General features: G+C 46.1%; 1 protein-coding gene across 1 annotated transcript; it reads right to left on the reverse strand.

Annotated features, from left to right (window-relative positions):
* Positions 1–2,664: 2,664 nt before the first annotated feature.
* TNNT3 (troponin T3, fast skeletal type) lies at positions 2,665–24,832 on the reverse strand. The gene is made up of 14 exons (XM_069625382.1): positions 24,613–24,832; positions 24,038–24,049; positions 23,256–23,270; positions 20,451–20,507; positions 18,767–18,787; positions 15,179–15,197; positions 14,173–14,218; positions 13,529–13,645; positions 12,103–12,180; positions 10,436–10,549; positions 10,223–10,332; positions 9,349–9,439; positions 5,731–5,771; positions 2,665–3,090 (listed from the first exon to the last, which is right to left on the reverse strand). The coding sequence occupies exons 1-14, from the start codon at positions 24,830–24,832 to the stop codon at positions 3,036–3,038; spliced, it is 996 nt and encodes a 331-aa protein (XP_069481483.1). The 3' UTR covers positions 2,665–3,035.
* Positions 24,833–25,381: the final 549 nt, after the last annotated feature.

The raw sequence follows: 25,381 nt of genomic DNA on the forward strand, positions 1-25,381 counted from the left end.
AAGAAATGTACTCAAAGAATGTATATTCAAACGAGAAATACTTCTAAAAAAAAAAAAGCAGGCCCTGTTAATTGAATGGAGTAAGATGACATTGATTGAGAGCAATAGAAATTATTTAGATAAATATGGACTTTTCCATCCATACTCAATATTTCCCTTTAGCGTCTTCACAGAAAGTGGCTGCCAACATGTCACGCACATAATTGCTGACATTGCATTCTGCAACTTTCTGTTATCTAACACCTCAAAGGGGTGTTCCTGGCATATATAAGACCTGAGTGAAAACGTTTCTTTCCTCCTGTGAATGAATGATGTGTTCACGGGCTGGTTAAGGGCAAAAGAGAGGTGAATAAAAACCTTAAAACCTCAGAACACACTATGAAGTGTCTGCTAACAATGGAGCCACCTTACGTTGGGAAAGAGCAAAAAAGAACTCTTGAGGATTTTCCATGCCCGTGAGTATAAGAACACATTTTGTTTTTTTACTCCTCCTGCTAGAAGGTCTACTACATCAAAAATAATGTACAATCAAAAGTCTTCATCCAACCTTGTGAAGCCCTAAAGGATTCCAGCAGCAACTGGTGTTTGATAGGAAGCTCTGTACCAATCATAGCAAATCTAAATAGAATGAGTTAATCGTCCACATACATTTTGGAGCAATTCCAGCCCAATCACATGTCCACTACTTATTCGATAACCTCAAAAAGGAATTCCTGTACACGTATTATTATGATTCTTTAAGTCACAGACCAAGTGCCTAAAGTCTAATCGAAAGCAGTTCAAGAACAACTTCAGAATGCTGAGTTGGACGTCATACAGAAACCTTATGATGGAAAATTGCACATCTTGGGTAAAACAATGTCAATAGACCATATTTGCAATGTCCTTTCAGAAGTACTGCACAAACCTTATGCTATAAGATTGGATGTCGTGCACAAACCTGATATAACCAACTGTAAAATGTCCAATACAAGAGCATAAACCAACTATACATTTTACAATACAAAGGCCTACTACGGGCTTAAATATCTAATTGCGAATGAAGTTTCTGGCCAGCCCAAACCCATATCATTAATATTGTTAGGATATATATTGAGCACAGACATAGCTTTGGGAAACAACAGGGTGCTTTCTAATTAATGGGGGGGGGGGTATGCAGATAGGAAAGCAGAGATACAAGGGAGCTAACAGTGTGTGAAGGGGTGGCGGGCAGTATGGCAGCAAGGGATCTAGAAGCAACCAGGAGAGGAAACGGAGGGAGCAGATCGCCCGGTTTCAGTTTATGTAAGGAGGCAAGGCTTATATTCATCCTATTCAATGTATAATGTCTAAGGAGGAACCCAGTCAACTATCTGGGCAGACTGAGTCGATAGTCTTGCATCGAACTTGTGATTTTCCATTGGAAGCCACGTGGTAGTGTATCTGCTGAGAGGTTCATTATCTATCTTGTAGTGTGTCCTGGGCCAACCCAATTCCACATTACAATGTCTAAAAGGAAGCCAAGTCAATTAAATGTCTTTATTGGGCATGAAATTCAAGCATGGCCGATATGAAACAAGAGTCTATACAAAATGAAATTAGCAAGTTAAAAGCAAGCCACAATTTGGTTATTAAATGACAAGACATTGAATGAAATGAAACACTTACATTATGTGATTCATGCCCTACAACTTCAGAAACTCGATGCTCTCATTAAGTTCAGTGTCCTGTGATTGTGTCTTGATTTTACGTGTCTGTGCTTTAGACGTCAGCCTATTGCAAATTAATTCTGCTTCTGAAACCTTTCACACTTTTCCTCCTGAGCTTTCTAAAGATGAGTTGGTACTCTCCCAGTCCTCGTCTAACCCCCTTCACTCTTTGATGAACTACAATTACGTGTTTATCTATCTAGTTCTTCAAAAGCGCCAACCCCTGTTCCACCTTCGAATTCTACTCTTGCACAAATGTGCTGCTTCCTTTTGCAAAGCCAGAAGTGCAATGCAACCATCATGCAGAACACACTCTCTAACTTGACGACCCCTTCCTTGTCCCAGGCTAACCATTGGCAATACATTGTATACTAATAATTTAACAGCTATGACAGAAGGTTTGAAAAGACAACTGCGTATAGCACCTTCAAGACCCTATATTAGCCTCTTGTCGTTTTTCGCACTGACAATACATATTTGCGGATCACCTATTATTTTCAATGGGATTAGTTTCACATCAGTCATGGGCAGTAGGAAGTTGGTCATCAGTCACATGATGATCAAAAGGGAGGCATTCATAAGTGTTGCATTCTGATAAATCGAAGCCATACATTATCCACCTTATAGCTTGCAGAACCATGCACATTGGCGATATCTAAGTCACTAGAAAGTCTTGTTTTAGTCATACCATGGGTAATGGGAAGGCATGCCTGAATCTCAACAATCCTGGTGAGAAAATATGTTGCGACCACTGATAAGTGACACAGAGCATTTCCTAACAATAGGAAGTCATGTGTGAACTGCATCATGTCCTGTAGCAGGTCTTGCACATGCCATGTAATGTCCAACATAAAGTAATAGTCACCTTTGTATTCAGTAAGACGTTATTGATGAACCTGATCATGTCACTGCGTGCATTCGTCAATTGGCAGAAGAAAGACATTCAGTGGCAGGACTGCATTGAAGAGGCAGAGTGTTATGTTGAAATAGGTAGCGTGTCACACTTTATTTACAAAAGATAAACAGGAAATCGTTGTACACAGTAATCCACAGTATAGCAGGCCGGTTGTCCCATGATTGAGGAAAGTGCCCAGGCACAGCAGGTGAGCAGCTGTGATGGGAAGGTGCCTGCATTGGTGTAGTTTGTGCAGAGGGTGGACAGTGTCTGTGTGGGCATCTCTCGGCTCGACAGCGGCGCCCGGGCCTGATGACATCCCGGAACCAAGGAGGGTGAGCTGATGTGTGCACGAAGAAACATAGGTGACTGGAGAGGAGACGGGGAGGTGGGCGTCAGAGCCTGGATGTGCTGCCGGAGATTCTGTCTGCCTCTGGGGGTCCGTGGTTCCTTTACTTCCAGCGTCCACCAACTTTGCCCTTGCCTCCAGCGGCTCCCTTCTTGCTGCTGTAAGATGAAAGAAAAAATGGTGCGTGGTCAGTGTTGCCAAAGTGAGAGATGCTCTTGATCTTTCAGTTGGGGTATTATTTCATATCAAGGCCACGAGCATTCTCTGCAGTAGGACGTTACCCTCATCACTACGAGGCTAACTACAATGACCACTTCTCTGGCTTTGAAAACTTATTAAAAGAACGACCCAAGTCGGTAAATATTCAGGCAGTATGAGGTGATATCCACAATACTGGATATTAAATTGTAAGCGGGCCGCTGAATACAATATTTGCTGACGGCTACCCCCCAGTGGTCAGGAATGAACATGATGGGTTGAGTAGCCATTGCACATGAAGATTCCATTATTGGAAGAGGGACAGAGGAGCAATGACACAACCCCCAATAGTTTTAAAATGTTTCTTTTTGGGCTGAAACGGCACATGGCAGAGGTCAGCTTGCTGATTATGAATAAGCCCGTGCCATGGGGCAGAAATGGAGGAATTGGATACCTCTGGCAGACGGTGTGTGGGATAAGGACCCTGCCCCCCTCCAATTGAGACTACAGAATATGGTGGAGAGAGCAAAGGTAGAGCAATGTGGGGATGTGTAGGAGGAGCAGAAGCAACAGAAGATTAGGGAGAAGAGGGAGGGACGGGAAGCAAGGGTGGAACTAGAGACACCACCATGTCATAATCGAAGTGGAGGGTTGCTAGGGATTGAGGCGTGCCCGAGAGAGGCTACTACAGTCCATCAAGAAGAGGAGGTAACACTGACCAATGGGCAATTTGAAAGGAAGCACACAGCTAAGGGTGGATGATGTGAGGCGATGGAGCAGTCAGCCCTCAACATCGAGGGGCTTTGTACCTAGAATCCTTCCCAGAGCTTACAACACCCACCTCCTTGCAGATAACCCCAAAGCAGTAGTCTTCTAGACCAGCCAGCATAGATAGGCAAAAACATGCATTCTGCATGCACCACATGCATACACTTACCTGTCTCTATGGGAGCACAGTGTGTACCCCAGCTATGATCATTATTCTGGGATCAGATTCTGGGCAGGGTGGTGGCCATTTGTGGGTTGTGTGCAAAGCAAGCCACACAACCCACCTGAGCATTGTGCCAACTATTCTCCATCCACACTGCAGGCTGACCTTGTACTGTGAAGCCATTGTAGTTGTGTGGAAGGTCATTGCCTCCCTGCACTTCCTCTCCCAAAATTAATAGGGCTTAGCTTAGCTTCTGAAAGGGCATAAAATGAGTGGAGCCGCCCCTCCACTTTAAACCACCTCATGGCTGGTGATGTACTGGATACTTAAGGATGCCTGAATCAAGGAGGGCTCTGTGTAACTCATTGTATCCTACTGTAGGTCTTTAGCAGTCAAGAGCCTTTCTCTATGAAGGCACTAGTGGCCTGGGGAAGAACAGCAATTCTTGCCCCACCGCCCCCATGTATTATACAATGGCTTCACACAAAGGCAGGCTGTAGTTTATGGAGGTAGCACAGAGGATCTGATAGATTCACAACACTCTGTATCATGTACATACCTTTTGCCAGATTAGAGAACAGTCTGTTTATGGATCCATTACAACAGAGACAAAGGTGGGGTTTCTCCTGATCTCCCAAAAGAGAGTTTTTTTCTGGCTATTTCATCCCGCTGTTGCTATTTAGAAAATGTCTATCATTTTCCATTTAATTGGGAATTACAGTTAGCATTCAAATCTGTTGCACCTACAGCGCTGGGAACTAATGAATAATTTGAAACCAGTGTGCCCAGCTGGATAATGTGGTTCCCCAAGAGTTTGTCTTACACCTTTGTCTCTGCTTTAGAACACTCATTCACGCATCGACGTGGAAAGGAATCTGGCAGCACACGGGAATCGTGAATGCAGCGTCATCAAGAATGAAACATTTGACTTCTCCCACTTTTGTCACATGACACCAAAAAGGTTATTACAACACCATAAAACAGAACTGTTCAAAGAGGTTGCATCCATGGCCCTCTTTGACAAGTGGGATACACTCTTTTACCTTTCCACAAAAATGTCCGCCACGAATGGTTAGTCTTGTTACTGCAACTCCCTGCCATTTGCTGGTAATGGACTCCCCTATTTCGGATTTGATGGGGCTAGGACTAGAATATGCAAATCTTACATGCCCACTGTCTGCTGAGCTTCCCTTGCCTTAATGTTAAATGACTTATCTTTCTTCAAAACACCCCCAAACCAATATTTGAAAAAGAGTCATTGTAAAAAAAAAAAAATACCCCTCTATGAAAAACTTTTATCCCCATTAGCAGAGTGTTTTTTCAGAGTATCCACTGTACTTGAGGTACCCCATATATTTTGCCTGGAACTCCTTTGCGTTCTGATAATTTTTATGACACTAATTTATGAAGTATAATACAAATCCCATAATACTTCTTGGGTTTTGGCAAAGGGCAAGATATAATGAAGCCCCAAGAACAAGGGGAAAGAGAATTGGGACAGGCTAGGGACATTTTACATTTATTGTTCTCCAATTGTTAGTGTTTTAGAGATTATTGCCTGGGTGTGGAGCAAACAAATCTATCCTTCCCACCTTCAAGAAACCCCCTTGTTTCTTGGGATGGGCGGAAGTGTGCCAATCCATTTTAGGTGGGGGAGGATGATACTTACTGCTTCTGGAGCTGATCGATTCTGTTCCTGAGGGTCGTGATCTGAAAATGACACAGACGGACCAGGTTGTTTTAGTAATGCGTTTCAGAAAGGGGGTCAACCTTGGATATCCATCGCCACATGGTACCACCAGTCCAGGCATCTGGGTGGCAGTAAGTGGGGCACCTGAAAAAGGCATTACCTGCCAGCTGGCTCAGCGGGTAACCAGCGCTCTCCTGTAACGCCACATTTACCAAACTGTTCCAAAGAAGAATAGCGACATGATGCCAATCCAACCTGTCATCATGTCCTGTCAAGGGGTACTAGTAACTCCTCAGTGCTTCTCACAATTTCCACACTCTAGTTAGACTTGGTCTCATTGACATGTAAATGGAGGGCGTTTTATAGGTCTGAATTGTAGAAATCAATGGTTGACCATAGCTCTTGGAAAATTGGCATATAAATTAAAGGTTTAAGGGACTCCGTATGACTTGGAATTGGTCAGGTTGGTATTGGCATCATGTGACATACACTTAGACTGGTAAGAAAACAGATAACAAACATTGATCAACATTTAGAGGATAGGAATGCCCTTCCGAAAGAGCACCACATGTAAAACACGACCAGTTGTAGAATCCACGGGTGATCACTGCTCCTCTGTGCCATTACCTGATTTGGGATCATCCTTGAGCCCACTGCAAAAGAGCAAATGCACAACAGAGAAAGCAAGATGTACTGGCAAGGCCAGACTTACCTACCTACCCCTTGACTTGGCCAGTCAGCACAAAGCAAGCTTCCGGGGATCTTACCATGTGACCGGATAGGTCGGGACTTACCTGCACCATTATACCTGGGGCGGGGTATGGGAGGCACGCTTCGACATCTCAGACTCAACTGGAGCATTAATGCCCAAGGGTGGGGCTAAGGGGGAGTGTTGGAAAAGCAGAATCCTGCCACATTCCTTATCTCTATGTCTGAATTCTTTATGACTCTTCTTCAGTTATCCGTTTTCTCTTTCATCTTCCCTTGCTTTCTTTCTTAGTAGTTTCAGATTCCTTCTTTTCATTGTTTTCTCTCTCTGGTCTTAGATATTTAATTGTGCTTTTTTTCTACTTTGGTTCCTCACTCCCTTATTGTATCGCTCCCTGCAAACATGCGTTACTTTATTTGTTGCCTTTGCCCTCCTCTATATATCTGCCTCTGTCCTGACATTCTCCCCTTCTTCAATCTCCTTCACACTTTGCTCGCCGCCCTTTGATTGTATAGGGTTTGTAGTAGATCCACCAATAAACTGCTCCTATGACATTCACTAACGCTATTCTGCAACCAAATACCCTGCTGACTGAGCCCCCATTGTAAGAGGTGGACTGGGCTACATGGAAATCTGGAGATTTTCCTTAAAGTCCACTGACTGAAATGCCCATAGCGCGGGGTAGAACAGTGAACATCAGGCTAAACTGGCGTTTGGCTTACTCTACCCAGCAACTTATGTCCGTTAGAGCCATCAACCTTTCGAGATTTCTCTGTATTTCCTGATGGCTCACTCAGACTAATATAGCAGAAGTGACTCCTACTAATACAACCTAATCATTGAGGGCTGAAAATCATTATGGAGCAAAGGAATCCCATTGAAGCTAAAGACCTAACTAGCAGGACTGCAAAGTGACCGTTTCTGGAGGCAGACTTTTGGCCAGTACTATTTTTTTATGCTTCGGAACTATTCATTTTCAGTATTCTTGGTAAACTTGGAATGATCAGAGTGACCAGTGACAAAATGAATTGAAGGAGTCCGGAAAGCCACATGACATGGCTTGGCTGCGTCATGCCTAATCTGTATATCATGAAATCCCAGGCTATTTATGGATCATGGATTTCCAGCACTCCACTCTGTGCCCCAACCTATGAAGAGGTGAAAGGTGCGAAGCATTTTGATCCTCCATCTGGTTGAGAAGCAGCCCAGTGGCTTCTCTGGCTCACCATCATTGTCGCCATGCAGGAGACACATGCATATTCCCAGCAGCCATTGCGGCGCTTTTTTCATGGACCGTGACTCTCGTTTACTTACAACTTTGCCAGTTGTTCCAACCGTCCACGTAAAGATACAATCTAAGAGAAATTGAGACAATTACTCTAGTGGCACAGCCTATTTATCTTTACAAAAGAGAGGGCGAGTGGGGACTGCTGGGAAACAGTGTTTCTAAAAAAATACACACAGAAAGTGAAAACCCCTTCTGCTGTGTGAAAGCCCCACCCTGTTAGGGAGGGTTAAGGAGTCTGTTTAGGCCATACAGTAATAATCACATCAATAACAGGCCTTCCCCTCCCACCCATATCTGTTGAAAGTGAAGATTCCCAGTAAATGTTCAACAAAAGGTTAGATAATTCTGTTTTTTTCTTCCTACGATAGGCCCAGTACAGGGTCTATGTGGAAGGTATACATAAATCGAAGGTGCAAGTGGCAACAAGTCACTGTTCTTAACGGGACTATCGCCATTATTGTAAGAGGCCACCATCTTCCATCCCATGTAGGTGTCACACCTTTCATTACGTGAGGTTTTCAACACTTTCCACCATATGACATCAGAACACTTCCATTAGGAAAGTGCCCACCCCCAGGGTCCCAAAGGGGCATCCCCCTCATATCCATCAAGTGTGAGTGTCATCGTCTGTGATTGAATTAAACCATTAAAGAGCAGTGTGGTCCAGTCACCATCATCCTGTACGAGGTCATAAAATGTTAATTTCATCAAGTCATCACATGACATAACAAATGGACTCCACTGCATGATCTGTCCCATGAAACCATAACATTATCATTCTGTAGTGCAATTACATGCCTTGCCCCATTAGGCCATCTCATGTCCTGTTCCCCAGAACCATTGCACTGTTTCTCCTTTCACACAGTCAGATGCCCGATACAACTAAGCCACCACACAGTGTCTCTCATGCGGCCATCACATGTCCCTTTCTAAGGAATTAATATGTGTTTAGTTATGTGTCTCATTATCTGTCCATTTAGGCCATTGTAGCCCACTGTCATGTCGTAAATCACATTATGGCAAATATCTCATGCCCTGTCCCATGTTATAGTGTCCTATCCATTCCAAGAGGTTCGTGTGGCCCGTATATGAGTTGCCACACGTGCTCCCTTTATGCTGTGTGTATCCAAGTTTCCAGGCAGTCATTACACCTCTCATTCCATGATATTCGGATGTGTCTTCTTGTATGAGATTCATTAATGTCATGATGCCATCACATATCTAGTTCAATCAGGCAATGAGTGATCAGACGTCCCATGTCATGATTCAAGATATTTGATGACTCACTGCACATCAAGTGTAATTAGGCATGCAAACGTCTGTCCGAAGAGCCCTCGTTCATGGAGATATCATCCTCGCCAATCTCAAGTGAGGGTCTCCCCCCATCCCAAGTGCCATACGCATACACAGGGAAAGTAGTCTACTGGCACTGCCTCTGCTCTTTGAAGCAGGTGCCGGGGCAAGAAGAAGGCGGCTCACAAAGAAGTGGCTGTCCAAGGAGAGAACCAATCCCTCCCCACCCGCCTCTATTGACTGATGTGAAGTGGCTCTGTCAATGTACACACCTCCTCTGGCTGTCGCCTCCTACTACTAAACCTACCTCATATTTCTGTCTCTTCAGCTTCTCGCTCATTTCGAACTTCTCAGATTCCAGACCGTACAGCCAGTCCCACATTTCCTTGGCCTTCTCCCTGGGAAATGGAAAGAGGACATCCACAAGTGTGAAAAAGGCAGTCCTGTATCTTTGCTCCAAAATTCTATCCTGTTACTATATTTGCTGCAGGCACCATGAAACTTGCTATACGTGACCCTCTGTTGTTGTCTGTTGCTCCTTGCAAACCAGCATCCACTGTGCATGTACAGCCATGATGCATTCAATAACCTATTGATCTAACTCCAGACACCCTGTATGTTCTGTGTACAATGCCGCCTGTCTGTGTGCCTAATGGCGCTCATTTTGATTGTGCCCTGTTCGTTTATTAGAAGTAAATTATAAGCCATGCCACTTTCGTGTATTTTCTGCACGGAGCGGAATATGGATGTCTCAGATGCTCAGTCCAGAAAATGCACAAATATCGACACCAGCATTGAGAGGCCGGAATCCACACGGAATGCCCTCTGGTTAAAACCAGAGGGAATGTATTGGGATTCATGTAAATACCACCCACAATGCACAGACAATTCAGGTGACATTTACAATTTTTTTTTGTTTGGGAGCAAAACGTCACATAAACTGAGCAGCCATGGTTCTGTGCTGGCTTTACACCCACACAACCAACGCTGCACAGAGAGGACTGCTTCTCCATAAGTAGTCCTATCCGGACATTTTACAGGCGCAATCGAAATGTGCCGCAGTGTGCTTTTACCCTACCTTCTCATCACTGCTACACTATCATAGGATAATTTGTGGAATGATGTGAGTAAAACATGGCCACACGCTGCTCCTGGGGCTCTGGTACAGTGGCATTGCTCACCTGAGCTTGTCTTCATTCATGTGGTCAACATTCAGGGGTTTGCGCCTGTCGGACAGAATCTTCTTCTTCATCTCACGGGCGGTCTGCTTCTTGCCTCTCTTCTGGTCAGCCTGGATGGATGAGAGAAAGACATGATCAAGACTCGTGCCTGAACACAAAGTTGCTCCAGGAATGCCTGAGCTGGGTGCTGCTGGGAGAGGCTCGTGGGCTTACCTTGGCAAGATAGCTGCTGTAGGAGGCGCCCATGCTGGACAGAGCCTTCTTCTTCTTCATGTCATCGTCCATCCTTCTCTGGGCATCCATCTCCTCTCGTCTGATTTTCTCCTCCTGTAAAAACAGAGTGCCACGAATTGAGGCCAGGACAGACATGTACAAACAGCGCAGAGAATCGAGTCCAGGACAAACATGTCCTAAGGGCGCAGGCAGGGTGAGAGTTACTGGGAATGGTGCATTGTCTTGCACTGAGTAGGGTAGGGATGCTGACTTTGGGAGCGCTGCAATAAATGAAGTGGAGGTGCATGCTAGATTTGACGACCTGTAATGAACAAGGAACGGGTGTTGACTATGTTAATGAGAGCTAGTGGGAGTAGGGATGCTGTCTTTTTTGCTGTAGTGTGAGCATCCCTATTCATGTGCGATGAGCAGGGATGCAGGCCGAGTTTAACTCTAGTGAATCGAGTAGAGGGATGTTGGCAATGTTGATGTCTAGTGACTAGCGTAGGGATGTAGGAGTGCAGTGGAGGTAACGGTGTTGGCTGGGTTTATCTATAGACTTAGGGATCGAGATGGGTAGGGGATGCCTGTAAACATTAAAGTAAGGAAGCTGCAGGTGTGCTGCGATATAGTGATTAGAGTAGGGACGCTGACAGTGTCGACATGGAGCAAATGGGTGAGGGAAGCTGGTCAATGTCGACGTGGAGTCGGGAGAGGGGATGCGGGTGTGTTCCTCTATAATGACTAGAGCAGGGATTGTGGTGCTGTTGCGGTGGAGTGAGTAGATACGGGTTGTGCAGGTCTGTATTGAATAGAGCAGGGATTGTGGTGATGTTGCCGTGGAGTGAGTAGATACGGATTGTGCAGGTCTGTATTGAATAGGGCAGGGATTGTGGTGCTGTTGCGGTGGAGTGAGTAGATACGGGTTGTGCAGGTCTGTATTGAATAGGGCAGGGATTGTGGTGCTGTTGCGGTGGAGTGAGTAGATACGGGTTGTGCAGGTCTGTATTGAATAGGGCAGGGATTGTGGTGCTGTTGCGGAGGAGTGAGTAGATACGGGTTCTGTGGGTCTGTATTGAATAGGGCAGGGATTGTGGTGCTGTTGCGGTGGAGTGAGTAGATATGGGTTGTGCAGGTCTGTAATTGAGTAGAGTAAGGGCGTTAGCTGTTCTGCGTGCAGTGAACGGAATAGGCGTGCTGGCTTTTTTGGCCTCGTGTAAATGGTGAAGGGGGTGTTTACAGTGATGAAGATATAGGTAGTGCTGCGGCAAGATGGATGCGAGACCCCTGTAGGCAGTAATGCTGAGCTCTCAAGCTTCTGGCCACCATGCGTAAGAAACGCACCTCGTCCTGATTTTGGTTGGGACTTCCTCGATTTTAAAAGTGAAAGAAAAAAACCGGCAAGTTTCGGAATCCAAAGGGAAACACGGGACTGGCCGGGGCACGGGAAGCTTCAGAGCTCTGTTGATGCTGGCTTTGTTCAGCGAAGCGTGCTTTAGGCCGGAGTAGTGCCCAGACACTGCTTGCTTCTGATAAATGTATGCAGGGGTGCAGCTGCCTAGAGGGGAAAGCGCGGGGACGCTGCGTGTGGTTGGGTCTGTGACCATGGCGCTGCATGCTGCATGTGTTGGGGGTCTGGACCATGGGCGTGCACCGATGACACTCACAGCAATTCTTGTCTGACGCTCCTTCTCTTTCTCCGCCCGGATCCTCTGCTGGTCGGCCCTCTCGGTTCTGCGCTTCTCCTGCATAGACAGACAGAGAGACTTGCTAGCGGCGCTGCATAAGTTCCCGTGCATGCACAATAAGGGGGATAAAGCGCGCTCGCGGAATGCGCCTCTGGAGGCAAACTGGCCTGTAGGGGAACGCAGAGATTATGAGTTGCTTTTTGAAACGCAAATAGGTCCGAAGAATTGTTGAACTCGTCTGCGTGCCCTTGAAAAGTTGTCTGGGCTAGGATGGATGCAGCCCAATGTAAGGCAGGCCCATTAAAGGACTGTAGAACTTGGTCAAGAACTCACTTCAGGCGGGCCTCTGAAAGACCGGTAGGGCTGGGGTAGAGGAAGTCGCATGTGGTAAGAAATGCCTCTGAAAAGCTGAAAGGGTGGGCAGTTACATGTTAGATTTATCTCCGATAGGGCTGGGGTCAGGGTCAGTCACATGCCAGGTGTGCACCTGAAAGTCTGTTGAGCTGTCCCCCTGGGATGTCCAGTTAACCAGTTGCAGCATTTGGGTTTTGAGATGCTGGGCTGAGTCCAGCAGAACAAAAGGACATTCTATTCAAATAAAAGTAGCACCTGAAAACATATCAGAAAAGCATTTGAAAGGCTGCACTGGCATGTCAGACCTGCATGCAATGCATCTGGCCGGCTGGCTCTGCTCAGCTCTTCGGGGACTACGGACCCCTCTACCTTTGCTTTGGCCGCAGGGGTGCTAGGGATGGGCGCTACGGCAAGTCTAAAATTGACTTGCCCATTCAAATTAATTTAGTACGATTGCAATGCTTTTCTAATGGCAACTCAGGGAACATTACATAGGCACTGTCAATGTCGGTGACGCGATCTTCTTGATGGCAGGCTGGCACTTTATGCACCCTCCAGCAATAATGGAGGACCAGTGTGTAGCGCTGCCTGCTCCCAGCACACTTAAGTACCTGTCTTGCTTATTTACAGTGTGCCACTAGATGGCAGGCGTTACGTTCAGTAGGAAGTGCTGGATCTTTCTTCACTCAATTTAAAGCGGAGCTTGTGAATCGTTGAATCATTTGTTTTTGAACATTGCTGGAGTCACCAATTGAAACTTAGAGAACAGCAACAGAGATATACAGGTATTTGAATTCACACTCAGAACGAGTTTTCTAATTTGCCACTCGGCTGGACTGTACATCTCTCCAACGCTGATAGACCCCCGGCTGCCTTTTAATGGAGTGTGACGAGCGTCCACGCCCTCGCAGGCTTCTGCTAGCAGCTTGAATTGTCCTTCAGCTGCCAATTGAGGACTGCAAGCACAGGGATATGTCCCGCGGGAAGAGAAAGCCCTTATGTTTATGGTTACATCAAACAGCCCCCGGCCAAGAAATAGACTCATACTCACAATCCTGTCCTTGAGGGCAATGATATCCTCCTCCTCCTTCTTGCGTGCCTCAAAGTGATTATCGATCAGGGACTGCAGCTCAATCAAGTCCTTGTTCTGCCTCTTCTTCTGGATATCCTGAGGGCGGAGGGGAAACAAGGGTTAGTGCCAGGGAATCCCCTAAAGCCGTCTATGGGATGCCTTCCCCGGTGGCCAGGAGGGTCTGGCCCCCAGAGGGGGCATTCCCCTGCCACAATGGGCCTTGCCGCTGGACATGTCAGCACAGCTAATGTGGGAACACGCAGGGTGGACATGAGTCAGAGGGGCCACTCTCGAAGATCAGGATAGTCCCACCAAGCCTAATGCCTCAGATGGGACGCAGCTGGCCACACATTAAGTGAGCCAGACACGTCCTTAAGAGGCACTGGCCTGCTGCGAACTCCCCTGAAGTCAGGATTAGTAATTGGAACTCTGGAGTGGAATCCCTAAAACGAGCACCCGAGTATCTACCAGGTGGGCACCCAGCAGCAGCAGCTCCCTGCTAGAGGGACCTAGATCAGTAGGTGGGCATTCGCCACAGGCTGCACCTTGTCCTAGCACGAGCGCCGGGACTCTCGGGGAAGCATTTGTCATGGGAGAACGACCGGGCCAGGGAAGATACTCACATCAAAGTCCACTTTCTCGCCATCTGGGATCTTTGGTGCAGTCAGTCTGTGAAGGAAAGGACACAACATAACGGTTCAAGCAACTGTCTAAATTCAGAAATTGATTCAGAACAAAAGTACTGAAACGCAGTTTTATTTATTTGAATTTATTTGGTGTTTTATAATGTGCCACATGTATATTTCGGAGCGGGTATGCAAAGCTACCTTGGGGGGAAAACGGCCCATGCTTTGATAATGCCGGCCCTTGTTGGCCATAATTAAAGCAGGCTTAACGTACCGAACAACCAATCACAGGCAGCCTTGTTGCAGTGTGTGGACTAGCCAGAGCAGATTGTGAGTGGGAGTGTGGACAGTCTTGGAGATCTGACCGGACCTCAAGTCGTCTTATAGCACGTTAGAATGCAAGAGCTTGGGGAAGTGGCCCCAGTCACTACATCATGAGTGCTGTTGAGTCCAGTGAATGATTGGGAATGAGGACCACCCAAGTCCCAGCTGGAGATTGTAGGGGATGGTACGTCATCGGCCTGTGGGCAGTGGAGGTGAAGTGTGGGTGAGTGCGACCAGAGGGGGAGTCTTACTATAATTCAGTAGCAACTGTGGTCTTGGAGGAAGGCCCCCCCCCCTGGCGTGTTACCGAAGTGGACCCCAGGGTCGGATCATTGTTCAGTGAAAGTCGTGGGCCTCAGGTTAACCAGGGCTCAGTACAAGCCCTGCATCTTTGCGAGCTTGTTGGCTCCCTTTGGCTTAGCTCAAGCTCCTCCTGGTTCAGGGACAACTCTGTGGCGTGGAGATGGTTACCAGGAAGTCAAAACGAATGGTCTTGTGGTCTTATTAAGCCACCGCCAGCCTGAGGGGGATCAGAATAACTCAGTAGAAGGTGGGGGCATAGGAGAGCTCCTAGACTCAGGGCCAGCTAAGGGACTGAGGAGTCTACAAGCTGGAGAATCCGGAGATGTGAATGATTATTGCAAAGAAAGAATATCTATACATTCAAAACAAAACTCACTTTGGTTTGGGCTTCTCTTCTGTTCGTGGAACGCATAGAGAGAACGAGAAAAAAAAGACAAGAGGTGAGACAAGACAAGCATACCACAAAGAGGGCCCGTGAAAGGCATGAGCGAGAAGGCAAAATCTGGTTACGGAATGAAGGTCAATGAGGAAATGGTTAAGAAGAGAGTACATGGCACTGCAACGATTAATATAAAATGTTTAATTCTGGAGGATAAAAGTGAGCGGTTAAGAAGGTGCAGAGGGAAAGAACATAAGGAGGAAAAAAGATGGGAGAAAAGAAGGAAGGAAGAAAGAAGCAAATGGAAAAGAAAGAAGGAATGATTGGGAAGTGAACAAAGTAGCCATAGGGACATGGTGAATAGAGGAAATGTAAGAGAATGTAGAAAGAAACAGAATATATTGAAAGAAAGATAAAGCTTAGGGCACACAGTAGTTTAGTTTGTATGAATGTCCTCTCAAGATTTCTCCAATCCAGTTCATGGATTACACAGCTCATGGCCTTCACACCTGAAGGTCCTAGATCCAGCAACCAAATTCCCCCTCTGACGGACCTTTTTCTCTGTACTAGAGAAGTAACGAGCACGTTCAGATCGCCGGTGGAGCACAGTCGAAAAAATGTTAGTGTTCGGATAATAAATATTCGAACTTCCATGCAGGTCAAAATAAGACTATTTTTCGGGAGCGCTTTTGATGATAAATTGAGGAACAATGATGAAAATTGAGCACCATTATTTTCATTTTCACCTGCACAGCCGCCAATGGCAACTCCTGCTCAGAAGCTAGATGGACAGTCTGCGTAGAGTTATAGACTGGCAAGCCTTTGGGGAACTCTTAATATCACCGGGCAGATGAGTGCCTCTGATTGCACGACGGGGCTGTGTTAGAGTCTGTTCTATGTCAAGCATGTCTGATTTTCCATCAAAGGCACAGGTCCACCAAAAAACCCTCTGATTTCTTTAAGTTGGCTGTTTTAAAGGTTGCATTTCCCTGGATTCACAGCACTCTTATATGCTTGTGTTTTGTTTGCGACTTAAAAAACGGAAAACAATTGGTTCTTGATTGACTGTCCGGATAAGCCAGAGCCTGCACATTTTAGAAATTCACCAGCTTTGATAGCTTGAAAGTTTTCTTTTGTGGTGGGTGGTGAGGAATGTTTCTAAGGTTGAGCAGCACCTGCATATGCACATTATTTCTCTGCCACCTCCAACTCATGCTGCATTGTAAGCTATAAAGTATGAAGACCACAAGTTCCTAATGTTTTCAGGCATAAGATATGTCAACACCATGCCAAGTTTACTATAAGGAAGCAGACATATTCATGGTTCAACTGGCGGGCTTTGCAGGTTATTCTGTCGTTAGGCGCACAGCCATCCTCTTACTTTAACCAAATCTGGTTTACATTTCCAACACAAAAAACGCTGTCCTTCAATGCCACCCAGGTAACCAAGCCACTGCTTCAAGTAAGAAGTGTGTTGTCTCACTGATGGAGTACAACTTGTGGTTGAATCTTATCATGGCATGTATCTTAAAACATACCCAAACTTGATATCATGTCCCATGGAGGACATCAATATGTCATCTTAATATGCCATGAGGGCTGCCGCTGAATGGATTTCTTTGCAAGGCACGAGGAATGGTTACCACCTATTGAGATCACCAACTACAGCAAGGAGATCTCCTTGCAAAAGAGCTAACATATGGTCAAGAATTACCCAGCGTGCATAGGTTTGCCTGTCTTTAGCACACCTTCACCGTCAGATTCCATAACATTCTGCTTGCCCATCCTCTACTTGGAGTTTCTTAGACAACAAGTGGGAAGAAGTACAGACTTAAAGGAGCCCTTCATCCATTTGGAACCTATGCCGGTTTAGTGTGGCCCCATATGCGAACCCAGATTGTATGTAATACCAGGCTGCCAATGGCAGAGGTGTTAAGTCATGCATCCTCTGGGACTAACCTAACGTCTAGATCACAATCAGGCTAGAGACCATATTGGTTTGGTCTGTTTGAGCTGGATGTCCTCCAATTCTCAATATCCTCCCAGAAGATGCCTTCAACTCCCAAGAAACCATGTGGTGATCTAAGAACCACCAACCAACTTGTCAGTCATGTACAATGTTCCTGAGCAGTAAAAGGTTTCAGGCTTGGCTTCGACTGCGCTCAACACATTGGTGCAAAAAAAGACAGTGATAACAAAAGGAGATGGCAATTCAGCCATGGTGATTGGTGAAGACCAGTGCAAACCCACCCAACCCAAAGCTTCTCATGGCCTCCCAAGTCTGCTACAATAGTGAGATTAAGTATTTAGGCCAGTGAGCTGGAAGAAAGGAGACATGTTAGTTACTTCTAAGTACGGGATTTGTGAGGAGACCATAGGTTAAAAAGGGTGGGGGGGGCACATTCTGAGACAGTAGTCTTTTTAAGGTTCATATGTTTGGATGGTGAGAAGTAGAGGTGATCAAAAGATAGCATTTGCATGATCCCTGTAAATCAGTAAATCAGAGAAATCTATAAATTGCCTATGGCTTGAACCTGTACCAACAGTGTGACCCGAGGGATAGCTTGATGCCAAAGGTTTGAAAGTGTTAGATATACAAGGTAAAGCTGCAATCCCATAATTTAACAAGTCCTAGACAGCCCAGTATTCCTCAGATGTAACCTACTCTATAGGCTAAGACTGTGAAGCCCTAAAAGTGTTATACAGATGTTAGATGTTTAGGCCTTACAAAGCAGATGTACTTCAAGATGTGTTGATCGTATGCAGTCACATTTTAAACCATAGATTTAGACCACAGTTTGAGCACCTGTAACAGGCTCAGGACTTAACAGAGTTGCACTTCAGGTTACATAGATCTTCAATAGCAGGACCGACCCTTCCATCTTAACTCACTTCGATCACCCCTGGGTTTGCAACCCATCTGCTCAGCTAAGGGAGTGTTGGAGATGCATCTACCTATGAACCCCATTCACAGTCAGTGGTAAACCGTGCATGGAGGGTCCAATGTAAAAGCTGCTAGGACAAGACACCAGAAAGACTACTGTCTCTGTAAGAACGTAGTAGACAAGAGGGTGGAACTGGGCCGACATGTATTTGTCCAATGAGATTTCAGAGTCAGGGGAACTGAGGGAGGGACTACAGAAGGGCAGATCCTCTGGCAGACTGATGCTTGAGGAGATGAGTCAGAGGTGGAATAACCTATAAGAAAATATGGAGATTTCCTGACAGGATGGTGCCTCTGAAAGGCCTTTAAGATTGTGGTAGAGTCAGCAACATGTCAATTGAACATGACATGTATCCGACACTGCCCAAGCCTAAAGGGGTTTAAGAGTTCCTGTCCTGTTAGGGAATTCTCCCAATTTGCCTATTAGGTCGCCAGTCTCAGGAACAAATGCTGTGCCAGACAGGCAATGGAGGATAGGGCGATAGTGGCATGGTTGGATCAATAAAGACTGGCCCAGTCCCTGAGTTAGAAGGGAAAGGTGGTTAGCAGGAATAATCAGGGAATATAAATGGGTAGGAAAAGAAAAGGACGTTAGAGAAAAGAAAAACGGTCTTGTTATTTGAAGGTTCAATTCAAACTACCATCATAGTCTCCGCCGTGTTCTGTGAATCAAAGATTGAAAGCAAATCAAAGACAGCATTCAGCGATGGATTACTTAACAATTCATACAGTCTCGCAAAGAGGGGCACCAACAACTCTACCACAACCATCTCCAGTCCAGCATTCTCATCTCATAAAGTCCTTCAGAATGATATCTCTTGAAATAGAAAAAGTGAGATCTGTAGAGTTCGACCAGAAAAAAAAACCTTAGCCCTCATTCCCAAGATGATAGGATGACATGGGAGGGCATGCGTCTCATCACCAAGTCACTCCACTTCTGATAAAGGGCTGTGATCCCCACCCACTAGAGCATCCTGTCTTACCACAATCGACCCCCTGCTCTAAGGTATGAAAATCCAACGTTTTTATTAATGTATTATTCTCCTCTTTCAAAATCAATTCTAGCACTGCTGACTACTCAGAGTAGAGCTATCTCAATATTGACCTTTCACCTTGGACAGTTAGTAAATAAAGGGATGGGATGGTTTATGTGCTGTTGCCAAAACAAATACCTGACTGCCTGGTGCGGAGTTTTATGTAGAAACAAGTCTTTTGTGATCGGTAGCACCATAAAGATATGATGTGCTAATATGAGCAATAACTGAACTCTCAAACTAGTGTATCCTTCATATTGAAGTAATACCATCCCTCACTAAAAGGCGCAAATAACCTTCATGACAAGATGTGCAGGAGTGTGACCCATTTCCAGCACTCCAGAAGTATTCCCAAATTCTGCATCATTGACAAAATCCATGAACTCCTGATCTAGAGGACAGTTGATCGCATGCTCTCAGTCCTGCCAGCGATCTCCATGTATTCCTGAACTAGAGAGGAGACCTTTCATTCCTGATCTGGACTAGTGATCATTAATGCTGCATCTAGAGTCGGGTCAATGAACTCCTGGTCTAGAGAAGTGCCCATGAACTCTTGCTATAGAGGACTGTCTATGAACTCTTCATGTAGGTCTTGCCAATGATCCCTATGAAATCCTGATCTGGATAAGTTCATCTGGACCCCTGATCTAGAAAAGTGCTTGAACCTTTGATTTGACTAGTGTTAATTAACACTGCATCTAGAGTAGGTTTAATTCTGATTTAGGGAATTCCTCATGAACTCCTGATCTAGAAGAGTGTCCATTAACTCCTGTCCTGTACTACTGTTCTTTAATACTGCAACTAGAGTAGGGTCATTGAACTCCTGATCTAGAGAAGTGCCCATGAACAACTTCTCTCCAGGATGGTCAATGATGTCTTGATCTTGGTCCTACCCATGACCCCATCAACTATTGATCTGGACAAATTCCCATTGACGTCCGATCTTGAAGAGTGTTCACTACCTCCTGATCTGGATCAGTACTCATTAACGGGGCATCTAGATTAGGGTCAACAAGCTCCTGATTTAGAGGAGTGCCGATGAACTCACGATCCAGAGGCGTTCATGTTTACTAGCGATCTCCAGAAGTGTATTTGAACTATTGGTTCTGTCATCTTGCTGGATATCCAACAGTCATATCTGCTCCTCCCGGCACCCATCTGTCAGGATCTGTCTGTAAAGAGAGACTGCATCTGACACCTGGGCCTACCTGGCAAAGTGTGAGCATGACAGACTCCACTGAGCATTTAGTGTACATTCCAAAGAGGGAGGGGTTGGAGAGCTCCATCTTACCTTCCTCTTCAGCTACCTCTTCATGCTCCTCTTGTTCCTCCTCTTCAGGGGCCTCCTCTTAAGAGCAAAACACAGATACATGCAAGAGAGAAAGCGAATGCATGGAAGCAAAACACGCGTTAGAAAGCCGGAAAGCAGAAGAAGACAACACAACAAAGGCAATAGAGGGCAGAATTCAGGGCAAAATGGCAGACTTTGTAAATGAACTGATGGGCCTCTTTAGGAGAGGATCCCCTTCCCCCGCCTTAGCACCAGTCTGGTCAAAGATGGACCCATCCCAATTCAGTGTCACTATGTTACTACGTCAGCATGTCACAGATAAAATTGATGGAAGAGTCTGAGCATGGGCGTCTTAATAGGAGTTCTATGGAAGGCTACTGGCAAGCCAAGCCGATTTTGAATGTAGGGGTCAAGCTGGTGTCTTATACAACCCATGCACATTTAGAAAATGCTCAAGTATATAGGCCGATATGTTATCTGCATAGCACATTCATCCATGTAAGCAGTCCAGGAAGTGATGACAGAATAGACAATTTTGAAATGCCACTGGGGTAGGAATCAGGAGCTAGAATGCTCTTCCAGGCCTAGGGAAATCAGTAAAAATATATTTTAAAAGGGATTGTGTAAGTCTATATTATGAATAATAAGGCTGCTGTGCTTAATGAGCTTTTGGGAGCAGACTAAGCCTCTCTGACAGCTGACAGTCAAGTAATACTATCACTACACACACCAGTGGAGTGGCCTTCTGTGCAGCACATGCTAGCAGCTGTCACCTGGATATCCTTCAATAGGTGGAGTGGTCATGCACTATGGAGTCCCACGTATTTTATTTGCAAGGAAAGGAAGGGTAGCAATACATCATCGGTCTTGTAACATGGACACGTCTGTGTTCCATGGGCCAATCACACACAAGCTGAAAGGCCTTTACATTCACACCTCTCCTACGAGGAAAGGAACAAGAAAACAGACATCCACAACATCAGAGATAAGCTCAGCAACTGAGGCTTAACATGAACTGAAACAGGCGCTGCTTGGCACAAACGACAGCACACAAAGAAACAAGTGCATGTCGTGCCATGGCACTGACACAATGCACAATCCTACCACACCCTGTTCTACTTCTGTAGTAATTCCTCTAGGGGAAGCAGAATGACTGTGATTCATGCTCGCTGTAACAGCATGCCAGATGGTCTGCCCCGTTTCTGCCTCGCACTTCTAATCTTGCTTTCCTGGTGCAGGAGTTTCCACCCAAGCAACCATTTAGGCAGAAGCTATGCCTCATTACAGGCCAAGATCTGCTTCATTACTGACCTTTAGGAACCGTTTCTGGCTCACTGGCATCTTACAAAGTACCCTGGGGCTGGGGAAAGTCACAATCGTTTCCCCAAAGCCATCAACTTTTCACAGTGACCAGCCCGCTGTTATATCTCCCCAATTCTCATGGCAATTCCATCTTCTTCCAAAATGCAGGCTGCCCCAATGGCCAATCATAGCCATATGGCGGCCCTCACGCACCCCCTTATATGATCACGCTACACTCAAGCACTCAAATGTTTTATTTACTTTAACAAGGCATATGATTTTTTTGTTTTGGCAAAAACACAACCCACGTCTAATGCATTTCAATGTATAATCTCCAAGCGGGCACCTTATGTACCATTCAGCAGGATGGCAATGGATACTGAATGCCTGGTGGAAATCTGATGCAGAAGCGACCCACCTTACCACATAAGGAGGCCTTTCTCGACCGCAGGCAGAGTGGCCAATGCATAAGGCCGAGAGTATGTGTGCCACGTCTAGCATCCCATAACGAAAGCCAGCTCCATGTAAGTATTGTGAGGACAATGAAAGGGAAACCTGAACCAACCCAATCCACTTTGGCTTCATTCCTTTACTACCCCCTGTGCCACCAATCTAGCCTTGTTGATAGGAGAACCACAGCCATTAGGGACGTGCCCCTTGAAAACCCTGGCATTTGGGAATGATCTGCTGTATGTGACACTTGTATTGCTGATTGTGCAGACTTTGCACAGCCATTCAAGGTCCTGGAGTTTCCATTTGCTGGTCAAGGAATGAAGGCTCACTAAGTGCCCTCGATGGCAAAAAGATATGGATTCACCAGAAACAAACATCTCACGCTAGCAATTTTCCAGGGACAAAACATCGCGGGGATACCATTTGACCAGATTGACAGGCTATCGGGGGCCAGCACACATTCATTCAAAGACATTGGGGTGCCCATAAGTGCTATCCCAATCAAACTTTGTTTTGTTTAAGACACTACCCCTTGTAGACAACATGGCAAGCTGGCATAGTGTTTCTGATTGTGCCTTCTATGCACATCCAAAGAAGGATGTCTGAAACATTCCAATCCGCAGTGGCCAGCAAAGATGGACTGGGCTGCAGAGACAGTCCCCGACAGGCTGGTGCCGCCAAAAGATCATCAGAGCCAGGGAAGAGCCCATCATATTCAGGCAAGTCTCCATCCCAGCTTTAAGTCCTTTCCAGCACACTCATCTGTCGGGACAGCTCCGGATTCCCTGGAAGGTCAGTCCACCTCTGGGTGCCAACACCAATCACACTCATCTAGAGGGCCACACGTTCCTAATAATATGCCAGCAAAAGGTAAGAGTACATGTGACAGCAGGTTAATAGACTGTGTCTCTCTTCAGGCAGCAGCACAAGTCAGGACATGTGGCTCGCTGACGTGTTACTATTGGTTCACTGGTTGGAGGCCAATAGCACATGGACTTCAGGTATTGGGAGAAAGAAAAGTATTAAAATAACCAGCCAAAGGCCACATACCTTCCTCGTGGACTTCTGCAGGTAGCAACAGCGGGAAAAGGCAGCAGGGAGCAAAGAAGAACATTGTTTAAATGTGAGAAATGTGCAGCGGAACCTGATGATCTCAGGGACAAGCCATGGGAGGAGAGAAAAGTTATTGAATGCAATGAGGATGAGAAAAGGTGATTCCCCAAAGACGCAGGCAATGGTGTGAGTCAAGTCAACGGGGAGCAAGAGGTGATCATGAGAACACAACATGCAGATGGTAGGGACAGCCTACATTGACAGCAGTGTGGCCATCGACAATCTGGCGCCATGGCCATGGAACGTATGGGCGTAGCAACAAGCCCTGCATTGCATTCTGGTACTCTGTATGTGGCCTTAGCGCTTAATAACATTAATGAAAGGCCCTCTATGCCTGGTGATCTCCCCACATTCCTTTAAGTACATTACATTTGGTCTGGAACATTCACCACCCATAGAGATAATTTGACAGTATTGGCTCAGACCACAAAAGCAACAGGGCCCCCAAGGCAGAGCACTATCTCCGTGCACAGATGCCCAATTCTCTACAATGCCACGGCAAGTATCAGAATGCATTGCGGTCGGAAGGGCAAGTCCAACCTTGATACCCTAGTGGAAATCTATGCCATTCCCTTACGAAGCCACATCATGGACGCCAACCATCGGCTAGGTATTTCCCTTCCTTCTCCTCCATCCCTGCAGGATTCCCAAGCTCAGCAAGGACGAAAGCAAGCCAAGGGATCTCCAGGAAGGAATGGGGAAGTCAAAAAGAGACCTACCTTCATGCACTTCTACAGGCCGGAAGTGTCACCGGATGGACGGGTGAAAGAGAGAGACAGAGAGGAGAGAAGAATCACAACACACGGTAAAACTTGCATCTCTTCCAAGCCAAGTGGAGGGGTTACGATAAGAGGTTAGAAGAGCAAACATTAGAAAGGCTACAAGGAATAGAAACTACAATACAATCTGGGGGAGCTCCAGTGCCTCTCGGGGGTGCTAGGTGATACTGGGGTCATGAACGAGATGTCATGGTTAGGTGTCTGCTCATCCAGAGTCCAATGGTTGGTCAACCATCAGTAAAAAGAAACAATGGATTTGTATGTCTTTTTCTTGTGGATCTAACTACCGGTCCTTCACTCTATATGCCAGCACCAGACTGATTGCAGAGATGGCCATGCCCCCGGAACTCCCCATGTGCAGGCTGGGAGTTCAAGTCACTGATGGCATAACATACACTATTCGGTGGGCCATGCTGTAAAAAAAAACATAAGTGATGGGACTGGCACGTGATGTATGCTGATGCCATCAATTAGGTTGGAGTCACTTGAGACTGGCCCATGCTACACAGTGTTACCATCTGTGACAGAATTGTCACTGGAACTGATTTTGTGAAAGATATCACAGTCCCTGAATTGGATTGGCCCGTGCTGTTCAGTGAATTCTAGTGATATCACTGAACACATAACAGTCTCTGGATGGGGCTGGTCAATGCAATTCTGGATGGTGAAGTCGTGAATTACATCGTCGCCCCTGGCTGGGATTGACCTGTGCTGTCCAGTGACGTAATCAGCCATTACAGTCCCTTGCTGCGATTGACCCGTGGTGTCCAGTGACGCAATCGGCTATTACAGCCCCTGGATGGGATCGGCCCATGCTGTCCAGGGAAGTCATGAAACATCACAGTCCCTGGATGTGATTGGCCCATGCTGTGCAGTGACTTAATCGGCCATTACAGCACCTGGCTGGGATTGGCCTTTGTTGTCCATTGACACAATCATCTTTTACAGCCCCTGGATGGGATTGGCCCATGCTGTCCTGGGAAGTCATGAGACATCACAGTCCATGGCTGGGATTGGGCTGTGTTGGATTGTATTGTATCATTGGCATTGGAGTCACTGAATTGGATCGACTCATCCACATAAGTGGTGGTCAGCACTGATGCTTCATTGTCTGCTTTTGGCCGATTTTTAGTGCTGTGACGTGGCATGTCATTGGTGGACGAGTTAAAGATGTTTAATGTGCAAAACTGCCCTAGCAGATCCAATCAAGATGGCTGCCGAAGTGGAGTCTCAACAATGAGAGATATCGTATTTGACATTGTAAGGTTCAGGGCACCGTAGTCA

Source organism: Ambystoma mexicanum, chromosome 11 (assembly GCF_040938575.1).
Source record: "Ambystoma mexicanum isolate Mex_15411 chromosome 11, UKY_AmexF1_1, whole genome shotgun sequence".
Lineage (NCBI taxonomy): Eukaryota > Metazoa > Chordata > Amphibia > Caudata > Ambystomatidae > Ambystoma > Ambystoma mexicanum.